Here is a 15,199-nt window from a genome sequence, read left to right on the forward strand (position 1 = left end):
GTGTATACTGTTATTTAAATGGTCTGACTGTGGCAGTTGTATGTGTGACATGATTTACAAATGTATTGTGGTTTGTTCTTTTTTTCTGCTATGTACTGTACAGTGCTTTGCGATACTTTTGTATAAAAAGCGCTTTATAAATGCAATAAATATATTTATGCCTAATGAAACTGCAGGATGGCTGAAGGGTTAGTCTTCATCGTTTCAACAGGGGTCTTGCATGATTGTTCTCATTTGGATTTAAGGTGGTAGAAACCAGGCTTTAAATGAAGTGGGTGCCAAGTTGCCAACAGAAAGCAGTCAAGTACGTTTCTACGTATAGATTGGTGAGAATCTGAGGATGTTTAAGAAACTATTTACTTTGACCACCACTTTGTCAACATCTGACGTGACATATACGTTTATTCTTTAGCTATATTACATAGTGACGATACAGGACATTTCACTGATTATTTCCTTGCTCACAAGGCAAATTCACATTCTAAATCAACCCGTTATCTAGAAGTGTGTTTGCCTATATAAACATATATTTCTGTATACATTAATTTGCATTTTTGGAGGAAGATGCACCCATTGAAGTAGCAACCCATCAAAATGTATAATCTTTTAAACACGAGACAGACAGGCGCGGCAGGCGCGGCATTTTGCGGCCTGTACCGCTGTCATTGCTTTCATATGGTGTTGGATAGATCAGCGCAGGACAATACCGCTAGTCTTCCATTGCAATGCTGATGATACGCTGATCGGTACTGCTTAAATCGAAACCAGAGCGATTTTCTTCTGGCTGCCGCATGGTACCGTTGGTGGATTAACCAATCCCAGCCAAGTGCTGACAACACGTGCGTGCCAGGAAAAATCATGAATGAAAATGTTGTCTACGGAGGTGTCCATGCACCCTGAAGTGTTTGATCCCTCCCATATTTCATACAAGGACAGGCAGGTCAGTATTTTATACAACGATCCTGATAAGCCTTTTTTTTATTATTTCTATAGTTCACTACTATTTTTACTAAATAACTGGCTGAAAAATGCTAGACTTTAGTAGTAGGCTACTTGCTGTTAGCAATGTATTGTATGTTTCTTTGCTAAGCTGATTACTCATTTCATACACCTGCATATAGATGACAGAAAAAATAATGTTGAAAAACAAACCAGTGTTTTTATTTAGAGGATTATATGGGGGCATTACAGCTATGGCCAAAAGTTTTGTATCATGCCCTATAGAATTATTAATATATTGACATATTGAAATTACATATCGCTTTGTAGTTTTCCACAAATTGAAAAATGTGACATTCTGAAATCTAACATGAAACACTGTACTACTATTGTAGTTTCCGGTAGACTTTTGAGATATCATTTTGTAGTGTCTAGATTGCATGATGTTAAATAAAATATCGAAATTATGTTCACATAGGTTTTTTTTTTTGGTTTTTTTTTAATTATGTCTGCATCCTAATATTCTACTAAGTGATGCAAAACTTTTGGCCAGATATGTAAAATTATATTTGAGTACATATCCCATGGTGTGGTACCGACAACTACTGTACCACGCAGTGCATACCGCTCCTGTGTGTCCGGGTACAGACTAGCGGTACCGCACTGTGAAAATGCCCAGCGGTGCCGCGCCACGCCTGTCTGTCTCGGGCTTTAGAGAGACATCTGTGTATGTTACAGTACATGGGCCTCCTTTAAAGAATCACGATTAGTTTCATACTCTTCTATTTTCAATTTCTTCAGACATTACCAATAAATGTGCTCATTATGATTCAGTCATACAGTCATCAATATTCAAAACGCACTGAAAATTATTTATGAGCAATTTCGAGTAGCCCTCACAGTGTGTACCACGCAAATAAATAATGGAAATGTGTGACATTCTATAAATCAGTAGAACTGAATGCTGCTCTACACAAGTTCCCATAATCAAAAAATGTACCAATTTATTTTATTACAATACATAAAATGCCTGATCAGATCAAGTGAAAAAAACAGGTGGTGGTTAAAGTATTGACACAGTTGGGTAAACAACTCTTGTGTTAGCAGATTATTATTATGTACTCAGCCTAGCCCAACAAAAAAGTAAAATTGTGTGCTTGCCTGTGGTATTTGGATGGAGGGGGGGTCTTTTTTGTCAGTTTTATCACAGTTCCTCTGACTGTTTTCTTACTAAATACCTTGGTATTCCTGAATAGATAATCATTCTTAAAAAAAAAAAAAATAAATAAATAAATAAATAAATAAATAAATAAATAAAAATACATAAGCATCTGGGTGGCATACATGTACTGCACTGGTTCTTTTTTTTTTTTTTACTGCCCACAAATGAGTCTCTGCAATGGTGACTTCCTTTACGGAAACTCATTAAATGTCATAACAGTACTGGCGGTCGCCACTGGAGAAACTCGTTTTTTGGGGAACAAATTAACGACCCCATCCACATGTTCTGTCTTGCTAAAATAATTATAATTCTGGCATCTTTTTAATTTAACTTGATATGTTTAAAAATCTGTATAATGTAATAAATACAAACTGTTATACAAGTACTGTATAATTGTATACACTTCAACTATCCCCCAGGGGATTGGAGACTGTATGTAAAAATACATGGAGTCACAAGTAATCGTCTCATCCAAAAAAAAAAAAAAAAAATTACAACAGCTTTTAACGTCACAGTTCCCATGTATCCATGTCCCACTATGAAGAGTTGACGAGCCCTACTTACTGTTGCGAGCCAAGGCTTTAAGCAGGCAGTCCAGGCATCCCTCTAAGCTATCCTCTGTGCTGTCAGCTGATGTTAGCTTCAGCTTCTTCAGGGCCTCACAGAAGTTATCTGCTTGGATGACAGGAAACAGAAAGACATCAGGGCTTCCATATATTGTACAGCACCTTCAAAGCTTACATGTTAGCAGTGAATCTGACAGCAAGATTTAGACGTGCAGTAACAGGTTAACATCTTCACTAAGTACAGACGTGCTCAAATTTGTTGGTACCCCACCACAAAAAATGAAGAATGCACAATTTTCTCTGAAATAACTTGAAACTGACAAAAGTAATTGGCATCCACCACTGTTTATTCCATATTTAATAGAAATCAGACTTTGCTTTTGATTTTTTATTCAACATAATATTGTAAATAATAAAACAAATGAAAATGGCATGGACAAAAATGATGGGACCGCTAACCTAACATTTTGTTGCACAACCTTTAGAGGCAATCACTGCAATCAAACGTTTTCTGTAGCTCTCAATGAGACTTCTGCACCTGTTAACAGGTAGTTTGGCCCACTTTTCCTGAGCAAACTGCTCCAGCTGTCTCAGGTTTGATGGGTGCCTTCTCCAGACTGCAAGTTTCTCTTTCCATAGATGTTCGATAGGATTCAGATCAGGACTCATAGAAGGCCACTTCAGAATAGTCCAATATTTTGTTCTTATCCATTCTTGGGTGCTTTTAGCTGTGTGTTTTGGGTCATTATCCTGGTGGAGGACCCATGACCTGCGACTGAGACAGAGCTTTCTGACACTGGGCAGTACGTTTCGCTCCAGAATGCCTTGATAGTCTTGAGATTTCATTGTGCCCTGCACAGATTCAAGGCACCCTGTGCCAGGCGCAGCAAAGCAGCCCCAAAACATAACCAAGCCTCCTCCATGTTTCACTGTAGGTATGGTGTTCTTTTCTTTGAAAGCTTCATTTTTTCGTCTGTGAGCATAGAGCTGATGTGACTTGCCAAAAAGCTCCAGTTTTGACTCATCTGTCCAAAGGACATTCTCCCAGAAGGATTGTGGCTTGTCAATATGCATTTTAGCAAATTCCAGTCTGGCTTTTTTATGTTTTTCTTTCAAAAGTGGAGTCCTCCTGGGTCTTCTTCCATGGAGCCCACTTTCGCTCAAAAAGCGACGGATGGTGCGATCAGAAACTGACGTACCTTCACCTTGGAGTTCAGCTTGTATCTCTTTGGCAGTTATCCTTGGTTCTTTTTCTACCATTCGCACTATCCTTCTGTTCAATCTGGGGTCGATTTTCCTCTTGCGGCCGCGCCCAGGGAGGTTGGCTACAGTTCCATGGACCTTAAAATTCTTAATATTTGCAACTGTTGTCACAGGAACATCAAGCTGCTTGGAGATGGTCTTGTAGCCTTTACCTTTACCATGCTTGTCTATTATTTTCTTTCTGATCTCCTCAGACAACTCTTTCCTTTGCTTTCTCTGGTCCATGTTCAGTGTGGTGCACACATGTGGTGATAACAAACAGCACAGTGACTACTTTTCTCCATTTAAATAGGCTGAATGACTGATTACAAGATTGGAGACATGTGTGATACTAATTAAAGAAACTAATTAGTTTGAAATATCACTATAATCCAATTATTTATTATCTTTTCTAAGGGTTACCAACAAATGTGTCCAGGCCATTTTAGAATATCTTTGTAGAATAAGCAATAATTCATCTCTTTTCACAGCTTCTTTGCTTTATTCTATGACATACCAAAGGCATGCAAGTATACATGATAAAATAGCTTTTAATTTCATCACTTTTCAGGAGGAATGAAGCATTATTTCAATGAGCTGTAAGGGTACCAACAAATTTGAGCACGTCTGTAGCTTGTGAAGCACGTCTAACATCAAGCCTTTCATGTCTAGTACATTCCGACTAAAAAAAATGATATTTTAAGGTACTGGACAATAAGACTCTTAAGCTTAAAAAAAAAAAAACGTCACCATAGAAACTTTCAACAGAACAGAATTAAAGGTCAATACCAGTGCCAAGGCATCAGATCAAAAAAGTGGATGATGTTGAACTAGTGGCCCCTAGAGGACTAAGGCAGAAGTCCACTAAACTCACTGGTTGCCTGGCCAATAGGGGCTGCTTCCCTTATGCTTTTACCTCCCAATACATGGGAGCTCCAGGGCCAATGCGATTTGGCACAACCAGGTCGCAAACCAGCACTACCCCTACATGCTCTCACCCTGCACACCTCACAGTCATGCCGTTTACACATGAGCCATTCGGGGAACCTCTGTATTTTACAGTCTCCGATGAGATTCAAATTTAGTCTAGGGAAAAGATACTTCAATTGCTTTTCATTTTAAACAGCTTTCTTCATTTCACACATCACTCTCCCATCACTGGTATCATTGGGAGGTGAAGGGAAGGACACAGTTTCAGTCAGCATTGTTTTGTGTAGTATATTCTCTACTGAAAAGGATAACAAAAAGCGTATTCAAAAGAGTACAAGTATATTATAGTTTTAAGATTTTCCGCCAACTTCAAATAGCACTGTGCCTGTGGCATTGAATTAGAAATGTCAAAGCTTCAAAGTTATGTGACAAAAACATCACATGTCCACTGTTCTGAAATCAATTAAATATATGTTCCAGAAGAAAGCCGTGATGCATGCAATCTTCACACTGAACTTGCACTTAAACGTTTTTCAGGACCAGTTTTAATCCAGCAAACCCTTTTAGCAGAGAGGCTAAATGTTCCTGCGAAGATGCACAGTTTGCTCAGAAGAAACCCACTCCTTTCCTTGAGCTTTCATTAGATTAGAACTGAAGGTAATATTATCTTTTTTTTTTTTGCGAATAACTAATTTGTTTGCAAATGTGAACTCTATAATTATGTAATCATGCATACTTTTTATTGTACAGCTGAACATATTACCCATTTCGACACGCTGGAACAGTAGCCAATATTCCAATTACTTAAGCGATAGTGCCAGTCAATGAAGGTTCTACCGTGTGATAGTTGACCACAGCTGCATTTACCTTGAACTTGTAATGATTCGTCAGATACCCTTCCGCTGAGGAAATAGTTCCGAAAAAACCTGAATGGAGCAATATTATTGAACTGTTGTTGAAAGATGCAGTCAGAGCTCCAGTCAAGCTGACAGGTTGCGATTGGCTGACTCGGTAGTTGCAGGTAAAGGACTGGTTGCTTTTGTGATTGCAAAGTATTAAATTGGCTGTTTTTGGTGGACAGTGAAATACATTTAAACCAATTGTGTCTTTGTTTAGCATTTGCTGTCCAATAGATGTGAACTGAGCTATCAATACTGCAAGTCAAAATGAAAAAGCCAGTACTTGCGTGGATTGATTTTAAGTTTGATTCACAGTTGATTGTGTTTCAAAATAACTTGAATGTGCTTCGACAACCTTGAATTGCATAACACATAGTTTGGCTCTAGTTTTGTAAAAAAAAAAAAAAATACATTTATTTAACAACAAATCAGGGATGACCATGTTAACAGTTCTTGTTTTAAAAAATAAAAAAATCAACATTGGTTAAACATTAAAAAAAAAAATGATAAGACATGATAAAAAACTATCTGGGTACAGCAGTAAAAAATGTACAGAAAAATTGTATTAATAATTTACATTCTTTATGAAAATACACTTTTAAAAGCAATAGTAAAATAGTTGTATTAAGTAGAAGAATGTTGATGGCTTACAGGGCTTGAATTTCAGCACAAGATCACGGGAATCACGCATTTTCCAAGTTGCTTCCGCATATCTGCAACTTTCAGTACGGAAAAATCCTGCAGAGATATTTTAAGAGAAGCTACTGTATTCTTCCCACTCCCCCCTATTTTTACCCCATTTAGAATGTCTAATTTAAACACATGCACTGTTCAAAGTAATGCTGGAGATATCAAATGATGTGAGACTTTAATCTCTTGTACTGTAAGCACTGTTTGTTTTAAAGCCATCAAGACTCAGTCTATTGCAGTAAGAGGAAAGTAAACAATATTGAAAAACCTGGTATTCAAGACCCTTGTATTATTTTGCAAGTGGTAACTTTAGTAGTTGCTTTTCTTTATAAATTTAAAAAGACAACACGGCATAAAAAGACGAAATGGTTCGCTGATTAAAAAGAGAAGCACCTTGCAACGACGAGGCAGCTGATTGTTCTACTGATGCCAAACAGTTTGCCAGAGCCTCCGTTGTTAAATGAAAAATGTGATGCAGAAGGTGATAATACAACACAAACAAGCGATTTGCAGTGAAGTGAAAAGGCAAAACAGATTTGGTTTCAGCCAAACCGGCTGAAGATTTTTCTGGAGTTTAATAATGATTTAGTGGTGGGCAACGATATGAAAATTGTATATCGATATCGTGCACATATTTCGATATCGATAATATCGAAGTCTTCCAAAACAGAAAAATATAATAACACAATTTTAATATCAAACATATATAGATATATAGACGTTAACATATATTTACAGATGAAATGCTATAACATTTTAACTTAGTGGTGCTTTGCTTCACAATATCCATGGAGAAAACAAGGTCTTGTTATATTGTTTTACTATTCCCTCATCAGCCACCGCAAAACTGAAATATTTCTATACTTCACTGCACACAGACCTTCTAGTCAATCCCAAAGTAATATATGTAATACAAATTACTTACTTGAAGCAATACCAGTGTAAATGATGATGCAGTAAAAATATATATTTAAGATTTTTATATGCAAAAGTGCCTTTTTTTGCAATTCCCCCCTAAAATTTTGGAAAGCCCCCCCCCCCCCCATTGGCTGGAGCCTAGGGGGGAAATCCACCCCAGCACACAAAAATGAAATTCAAACCCTGGCTTAAAACCATCTTGCCTGAATGTGAAAGCAGCACAGTTTGTCCATCAAAGAGCACAAAAACAGCAGTCTCAAGCATTCTCGTATCCAGAGATCTCAGCCCTGCATTTACAAATGGTGGCAAATTACCACAATCGATCTACTACAAGACAGATGCATAAAAAAGCAACAGCTGCAGTATAATGATCAAACTAATCAGGTCTACCTTATTTAATTCAATCCAACTCTCTTTATATTAGGTGATTTTTTTTTGGGGGGGGGGGGGGGGGGCATGTCCCTGAATTTTTAAAAGTGTGTGGGGGTAGGGGGCAGAAAAAAGGCACTTGTATAAGTAGACTATGACTTTTAGGGTCTGGAGAATAGGCAAATCTTACTTACACATATAACAGTATGTCAATAGGTTGCATAGTTCCTTCTAGGAAGATATTCTTTTGCTGCCTGCAGTAAAGACCCACAGATGCACTAAACATTCTCCCATTGTTCTGAAACCTTCATTTGTTGACAAACACTGGAATGTTTTTACATTTAGTGTATAATACCCCCTTCTGTCATGTAGTGCAAATTCTTACAGGGTACTGTATTTAGTTCTCCATAGGGGGAAAATAAGATGACAGCTACTTTTGGTTATATTTAATAGCAATTGTATTCATCAGGAGATTCAAGTCAGTTTCTGTTTTTTGATTGTACTAAATTAGTACAAGATGGACAAGGAAACATTGAAAGATTTGTTGATATTGGTGATCCTTCGTATATGTAAGACAGTAACATCAGCATGGTAATTCTTGTGCTTAGAGACTGACATTTTAACCTTGTACCAGTGCATACTGTATAAAAATAATAAGCTGAGAAAATAGCCAACAAGATAGCAAGATCACACACTATATATATATATATATATATATATATATATATATATATATATATATATATATATATGTTAAAATGGCATTTACTGTTCAATTAAAACATCTGATGCACATTTCTTCAATGTAGGCTACTGTACAGGTCTGCTGCTGTTCAGGTCATTAGAATGCTTCATATTACAATCATTATGTTCGCTGACTGGTTAATATTTTCTGTTAACTGATTGATTGATGCATAAAAAAGCTATCACTTGCTCAGCAATGAGGTGTCACACAATGAACAATACTATACAGTATTAGGCCATCTTGAAGCAAGGTAGTTGCAGGCTACTTTCACTGACTTGCATCTTCCAGCTTTCATGTAGGTTTTCTTGTTTTTGTTTCATTTTCTGTTCTTCCTTAACCCCTTAAAGAGGAAGTAGCGGGGTTCCGAAAAATATAGCGTTAGACGTTCTCATGTGTTGCTACAACTGTTTAAATAACGTACTTGTCATTTTTGTGTCAATAGTAATAGCAGTACAGTACTAAGAGCCAACATGCCACAATGCAATGCACAGAAATCTCTTGCTAACTAAATGCTGAAGACTTAATATATCGGCCCCATTTGCAAAATCATTCATCAAGTAAAATTTGACATTCAGTATTTCTCAAATTTGGTATGAAAAATGTACTTTATTTGAATCTTCATTGTGTACCCAGAATTAGGCCGATTCCCATACTTAACAACCAAGCTGAAATTTTAAAAATTCAAAAATGCAGGGAGCACATAGAAAACAGCCTAGAGCAAGTGTTACCAATTGAAAAGATGCTTCAAAGTTTTAAACCAATAAGCTATCTTTTTCTCCTCCATTCATCTCTTCCAGCAGTTGCTCCGACTCTGACTGTAGCCGCAGCAGCATTCTCACGCACTGGAGGTCACTTTATGATTATTGATTGTTTCTATGCAGCTTGTGGCTGGAGAGGCTCATTTTACAACACAGCTAATACAGTATAATGCATAGTATGTTGGGTCTCTTAACCACTTCTGTGCGGCCTAACGTAACCGTTACGTCCTCAAAAACGCTCGCTTAGTGCTGCCTAACGTAAGAGTTAAGTCCCAATTAAAAACATGTTTTTAAAAAAAATAATATGCTGAATTGCTGTTTTTTCACTCAGGACTGATCATCGAGAAGCTCTTATAGATAATATGTGGTCAGTGGTTCTAATTTCATTATGTTACAGTGATAAAATACCTTCGGTATGACACAGTTGTTAGACCTAATTTACAGCCTGCTTGAATGATAGCGATGACCAGCGCTATGATATATCAAAAGCGAATTTAAAACAATCTGCGTGTAACTTTTGTTTGCCTACAATGAGGATTGATAATAAAAAAGCTCTCCTTTGATTAGGAGCTGTGTTAACAACTTGTGTTTCGTGGAATTAGCTTTAAAGTGATGCACCTGCATTTCTCTGCACTGTACTGCATTCTCTTTTGTTGATGTGATGGTACAGAAAGACCCTCTTACTTCTGAGGTTGTCATGTCGACATGATTGAAACTTCTCATGTGTGTGGGGAGGCACTTGAAACATAGATAATACTTTATTTTGTTTTTGTTCTTTTTAATGCAAAAAACAGACATACAAAGCACACATTTATATATCAAAATTAAGAATATAAATTAACATCAAGAGGGCTGTAACAGGGGAAGACCTGTACTGACTCTTCTGATGTGTTCGAAGTGCTGCAGGATGAGGGCAGCAGCCCGTCAACATTCGCCTGTCAGTCATGGCAGTGACACGGAGAGGTGGGAGAGTGGGTGTACGGGTTTTCCTTCTCTCTGAATGGCTGAGAGGCGGGTCTTGGGGGAATTGCTGGCCCTATAAGTTAACATTCTGCTGTTCCCTCAGGTCTGCCCTCCGAGACGTACTAGGCGTACAGAAGCGCTGGATCGAGAACTGCGGGGACGGAAATCAACAACAAGAAAAGGAAAAAAAAAGAAAAAGAATTAGCGGTAGTGGGGAAAACCTTGGGCAGCCCCGATAAACATTTGTATAGCAGGCTGAGGGAGCTGTGAGGGTAGGACAGAGACCCGGGCCGTGCGGGTAGTGATGGTTGGGGTAAAGCTGCCGAGTGCAGCACCTTTTATTTGTAGTTTTGTTTATTGTGCTTTATTTTCCCTGTTCCTTTCGCCTTTTGATTATTCTTGTGTTTGAGCACCTGTACTCTGTACCGCTCCTGGTATAGTTGTGGCTCTGTCTGTACCATCGCTGGTAAGGCAGACCACAGGCAACAGTGCCCTCTGCGGGCTGAAAAGAAATTACGCTCCCATAATAAAACTGGGCACCTGTGCGGTGTTCCCAAATTACTTTTGTGTCTCCTGTGTGTCAGTGAACTACCCACCACCCTTCCACACGTGGTGTCAGAGGGGGATTCACTGGCACTGCCCCCTGTAAGCAGTGCACACAAACATGGATGCCACCCAGTTCGCAGAGATGATGAATCTCCTGCGCCAGACCCTGACTGCTGCAGTGAAAGGGGCTGCTAGACCGGCAGGACCTGACCCCCGGTTGATGAGACCAACCAAGATGACGGCAGAGGATCGACCTGAAGCCTACCTTGTGTTCGAGGCCCTGGCGACCTCTGCCGGGTGGGATCTGGCCCAATGGGCCAGTTACCTCTTGCCCCAGTTAACAGGGGAGGCGCAAGCAGCGGCGAGGAAGCGGTCTCCCGACCAGATGATGGACTACCCCACGCTAAAAGCCACCACCCTGAATCGCGTGGGGGCCACACCGGAGGGATATCGGAGGAAGAGGAGCACCCCAGAACCATTGCCCATCGCCTGAACGAGTACACCATGGGGTGGTTAAAGCCGGATGCGACCACGAAAGCCAGGCTGGTGGAAGTAATTGTTGTGGAGTGGTTTCTGGAGTGTTTAGCTCCGGAACCACAGCTGTGGGTACAGCGGCAGGCACCTGCCACCCTGGATCGGGCGGTCGCATTGGCAGAGCAGTACCAGGCAGCCGAACGGACGCCAGCCAGGCTGCCTGGGCGAAGCACTGCAGGATCATCCGCACCACCGGCCCCGGATAGGGCGAAGGGACTGGGGGGAAGGGGTGTACAAGGTTTTGGACGACCCGACCCCGAGCTGGAAGCCATGGGAGCTGATCTTTTAGCTCGTTCCCGTGACTTCCGACCCGAGCAAGGGCGTGACGACGTGCGGGGCAGGATCTTTGACCAAGCAGCGGTGGTTAATGGTCGTGGTCGAGCCCAGACGCACCGCCACGTACCCTCACTTTGAAATTAATCAAGACCTTCTGTACCGTGTTGAAAAATTACCCCAGACGGGGGAGGTGCGTCATCAGTTGCTCGTTCCTCAGCCCTTTAAGGATGATTTGTTGCAGCTTGCTCACGCTACTCCCCTGTCTGGTCATTTAGGAAGGGACAAAACCAAAGCGAGGCTTGTGACACGGTTCTATTGGCTGGGATTGGATGGTGACGTCAGACGGTTTTGTGAACGGTGTGGGGAGTGTCAGAAAGCTAGCCCTAGAGCCGTCCCACGAGCACCACTGGTGCCGTTGCCCCTAGTGGAACCTCCGTTTGAGCGTATTGGGATGGACATAGTTGGGCCATTGGAAAGGAGTGCGGAGGGATACACACACCTATTGGTCATGTGGTGTCAACTTTATGTACTATATATTTTGGGAATAAACAAAACAACGTTTAAATTGAACTGCTATTTGGCATCCTTTGTTGTTATATATTGTAAGGTCTTGCTGTAAATAAGACACACACACAGGGGCCACGGCCACACCCCCTGCTGCTATGCTGTCTGTGCCTGCATCCAGAGCAATATAATTGCTTTTATTACTTTTTGAAAAACGAACGATTTCAAAAAAGTAATTACAATTTGAATTACAAATAAAGTATGCACAGTTTTTCAAACAAACTTTTTTTTTTATTCAAAGCTGTAGTGGTTAAACTGAAAACTGTTATATGAGGAGGAGGTTAAATGTCAGCAAAACTTTAAAAAGAAAATGTACAAAATAAAATGTACTGGTTGCATAAGTATTCAGCCCCTAAGTCAGTACTTGGTAGAAGCACCTTTTGCAGCAATTACTGCTATGAGTCTTTTTGGATAAGTCTCTACTAGCTTTGCAGAGTAGGATGGTGACATTTGTGCCCATTCTTCACAGGAAAATTGCTCCAGTTCTGATAAGTTTGTTGGGGATCGTCGATGGACTGCAATCTTCAAGTCTCGCCATAAATTTTCAATTGGATTCAAGTCAGGACTTTGACTAGGCCACTCAAGAACATTAATTCTCTTCTTGTTCAACCACTCTAGTGTGACTTTGGCTTTGTGCTTCAGGTCATTGTCCTGCTGAAATGTGAATTTCCTCCCCAGTTTCAGTCTTGGCTGACTCAAACAGGTTTTCCTCAAGGATTCGCCTGTACTTTGCACCATCCATTCTCCCCTCTATCCTGACAAGCTTCCCAGTCCCTGCTGAAGAGAAGCATCCCCATAACATGATGCTGCCACCACCATGCTTGACAGTTGGGATGGCGTTGATTGGGTGATGTGCAGTGTTGGGCTTGCACCAGACGTAACACTTGGAATTTAGACCAGAAAGTTCAATTTTTGCCTCGTCTGACCACAGAACCTTTTTCCACATGTCTGCAGTATCATCTACATGCTTTTTCGCAAACTCCATACGTGCTTTAAGATGAGGCTTTTTGAGTAATTGCTTCTTTCTTGCCACCCGTCCATGCAGGCCAGCTTTGTGTAGGGACCAGCTTATTGTTGATGTGTGAACACTGACTCCCATCTCAGACACAGAACTTTGCAGATCTCTCAAGGTCATTGCTGGCTTCAGAGTGACATCCCGAACCAGTTTCCTGCTTGCCCGGCTGCTCAGTTTCAGAGGATGACCTGATCTGGGTAGTGTCTGGGTGGTATGATGCATCTTCCACTTCTTAATGATGGACTTCACTGTGCTGAGAGGGATACTCACTAATATAATGTGTTATAATACAAGAATAAAAATGTATGAAATGTAGCACATGCTTTCCTAAGTGCTGAGATGTCAACTGCTACGATTTGGCCGTAGCAACTACTATTTTAGAGGTTCTGCTACGGCGCTACGTCTAAGGGGTATAATACTACGATTTTCATTAAATAAATGTATTTAAATAAATAATGTATTTAAATAAAAAAATGATGGATACTCCCTGAACGTTTATGAAATATTATTTCAATACCATGTGTCTGTTTTCCAGTTTAATTTTTTAATGAATTAATGGTTCTTAAATAATACTGTATTTCACTGACCGTTTATTGTGGCATATTAACTGGCATACTAAAAACTGTGTGCCGGGTTGTTTAGTAACCAGTTTAGGGGTCGTTCAGAAACAGCTGCGCAAATGTCGCCTTGCCATCATTATCAATCGAACGTTTACTTGGTTGCTTTTTAGTAAGCCTGTGATTAAGTAACGGCGGTCACGGATTCTATGATTTTAGTAGAGAACACTGAACTTTACCAACACAACTTGAAATTCCACCTTAACCAATAAATCAATCAATAAATAAACAGTTTAGTTGATGATGTTGAACTAGCTCGGTTGCCTTACTTTGCAATGTAGCCATTCACACTTTCAATTTTTTCAGCGCTGCCAATTGATTTAAACATACAGTACTGTGCAAAAGTTTTAGGCAGGTGTGAAAAAATGCTGTAAAGTAAGAATGCTTTCAAAAATAGATATGTTAATAGTTTATATTTATCAATTAACAAAATGCAAAGTGAGTGAACAGAAGAAAAATCTACACCAAATCAATATTTGGTGTGACCACCCTTTGCCTTCAAAACAGCATCAATTCTTCTAGGTACATTTGCACACAGTTTTTGAAGGAACTCGGCAGGTAGGTTGGCCCAAACATCTTGGAGAACTAACCACAGTTCTTCTGTGGATTTAGGCAGCCTCAGTTGCTTCTCTCTCTTCATGTAATCCCAGACAGACTCGATGATGTTGAGATCAGGGCTCTGTGGGGGCCATACCATCACTTCCAGGACTCCTTGTTCTTCTTTACGCTGAAGATAGTTCTTAATGACTTTCGCTGTATGTTTGGGGTCGTTGTCATGCTGCAGAATAAATTTGGGGCCAACCAGATGCCTCCCTGATGGTATTGCATGATGGATAAGTATCTGCCTGTACTTCTCAGCATTGAGGAGACCATTAATTCTGACCAAATCCCCAACTCCATTTGCAGAAATGCAGCCCCAAATTTGCAAGGAACCTCCACCATGCTTCACTGTTGCCTGCAGACACTCATTCGTGTACCGCTCTCCAGCCCTTCGGCGAACAAACTGCCTTCTGCTACAGCCAAATATTTCAAATTTTGACTCAGCAGTCCAAAGCACCTGCTGCCATTTTTCCGCACCCCAGTTCCTGTGTTTTCGTGCATAGTTGAGTCGCTTGGCCTTGTTTCCACGTCGGAGGTATGGCTTTTTGGCCGCAAGTCTTCCATGAAGGCCACTTCTGACCAGACTTCTCCGTACAGTAGATGGGTGTACCAGGGTCCCACTGTTTTCTGCCAATTCTGAGCTGATGGCACTGCTGGACATCTTCTGATTGAGAAGGGAACTAAGCATGATGTGTCTTTCATCTGCTGCAGTAAGTTTCCTTGGCCGACCACTGCGTCTACGGTCCTCAACGTTGCCCGTTTCTTTGTGCTTCTTCAAAAGAGCTTGGACATCACATCTGGAAACC

At 40.3% G+C, this 15,199-nt stretch overlaps 1 protein-coding gene across 3 annotated transcripts in view; it reads right to left on the reverse strand.

Moving 5' to 3' along the window:
• LOC117421356 (rap1 GTPase-GDP dissociation stimulator 1-like) overlaps window positions 1-15,199 on the reverse strand; it is an 84,091-nt gene that overhangs the window by 52,160 nt on the left and 16,732 nt on the right. For 2 of the 3 annotated variants that reach the window (XM_034035658.3, XM_034035656.3), the window contains exon 2: window positions 2,726-2,836. In XM_034035658.3, the coding sequence (XP_033891549.2) occupies window positions 2,726-2,836 (111 nt within the window). The remainder of the gene's footprint in view (window positions 1-2,725; window positions 2,837-15,199) is intronic. The other variant, XM_034035657.3, reaches the window with a different exon arrangement.

Source organism: Acipenser ruthenus, chromosome 1 (assembly GCF_902713425.1).
Source record: "Acipenser ruthenus chromosome 1, fAciRut3.2 maternal haplotype, whole genome shotgun sequence".
NCBI lineage: Eukaryota > Metazoa > Chordata > Actinopteri > Acipenseriformes > Acipenseridae > Acipenser > Acipenser ruthenus.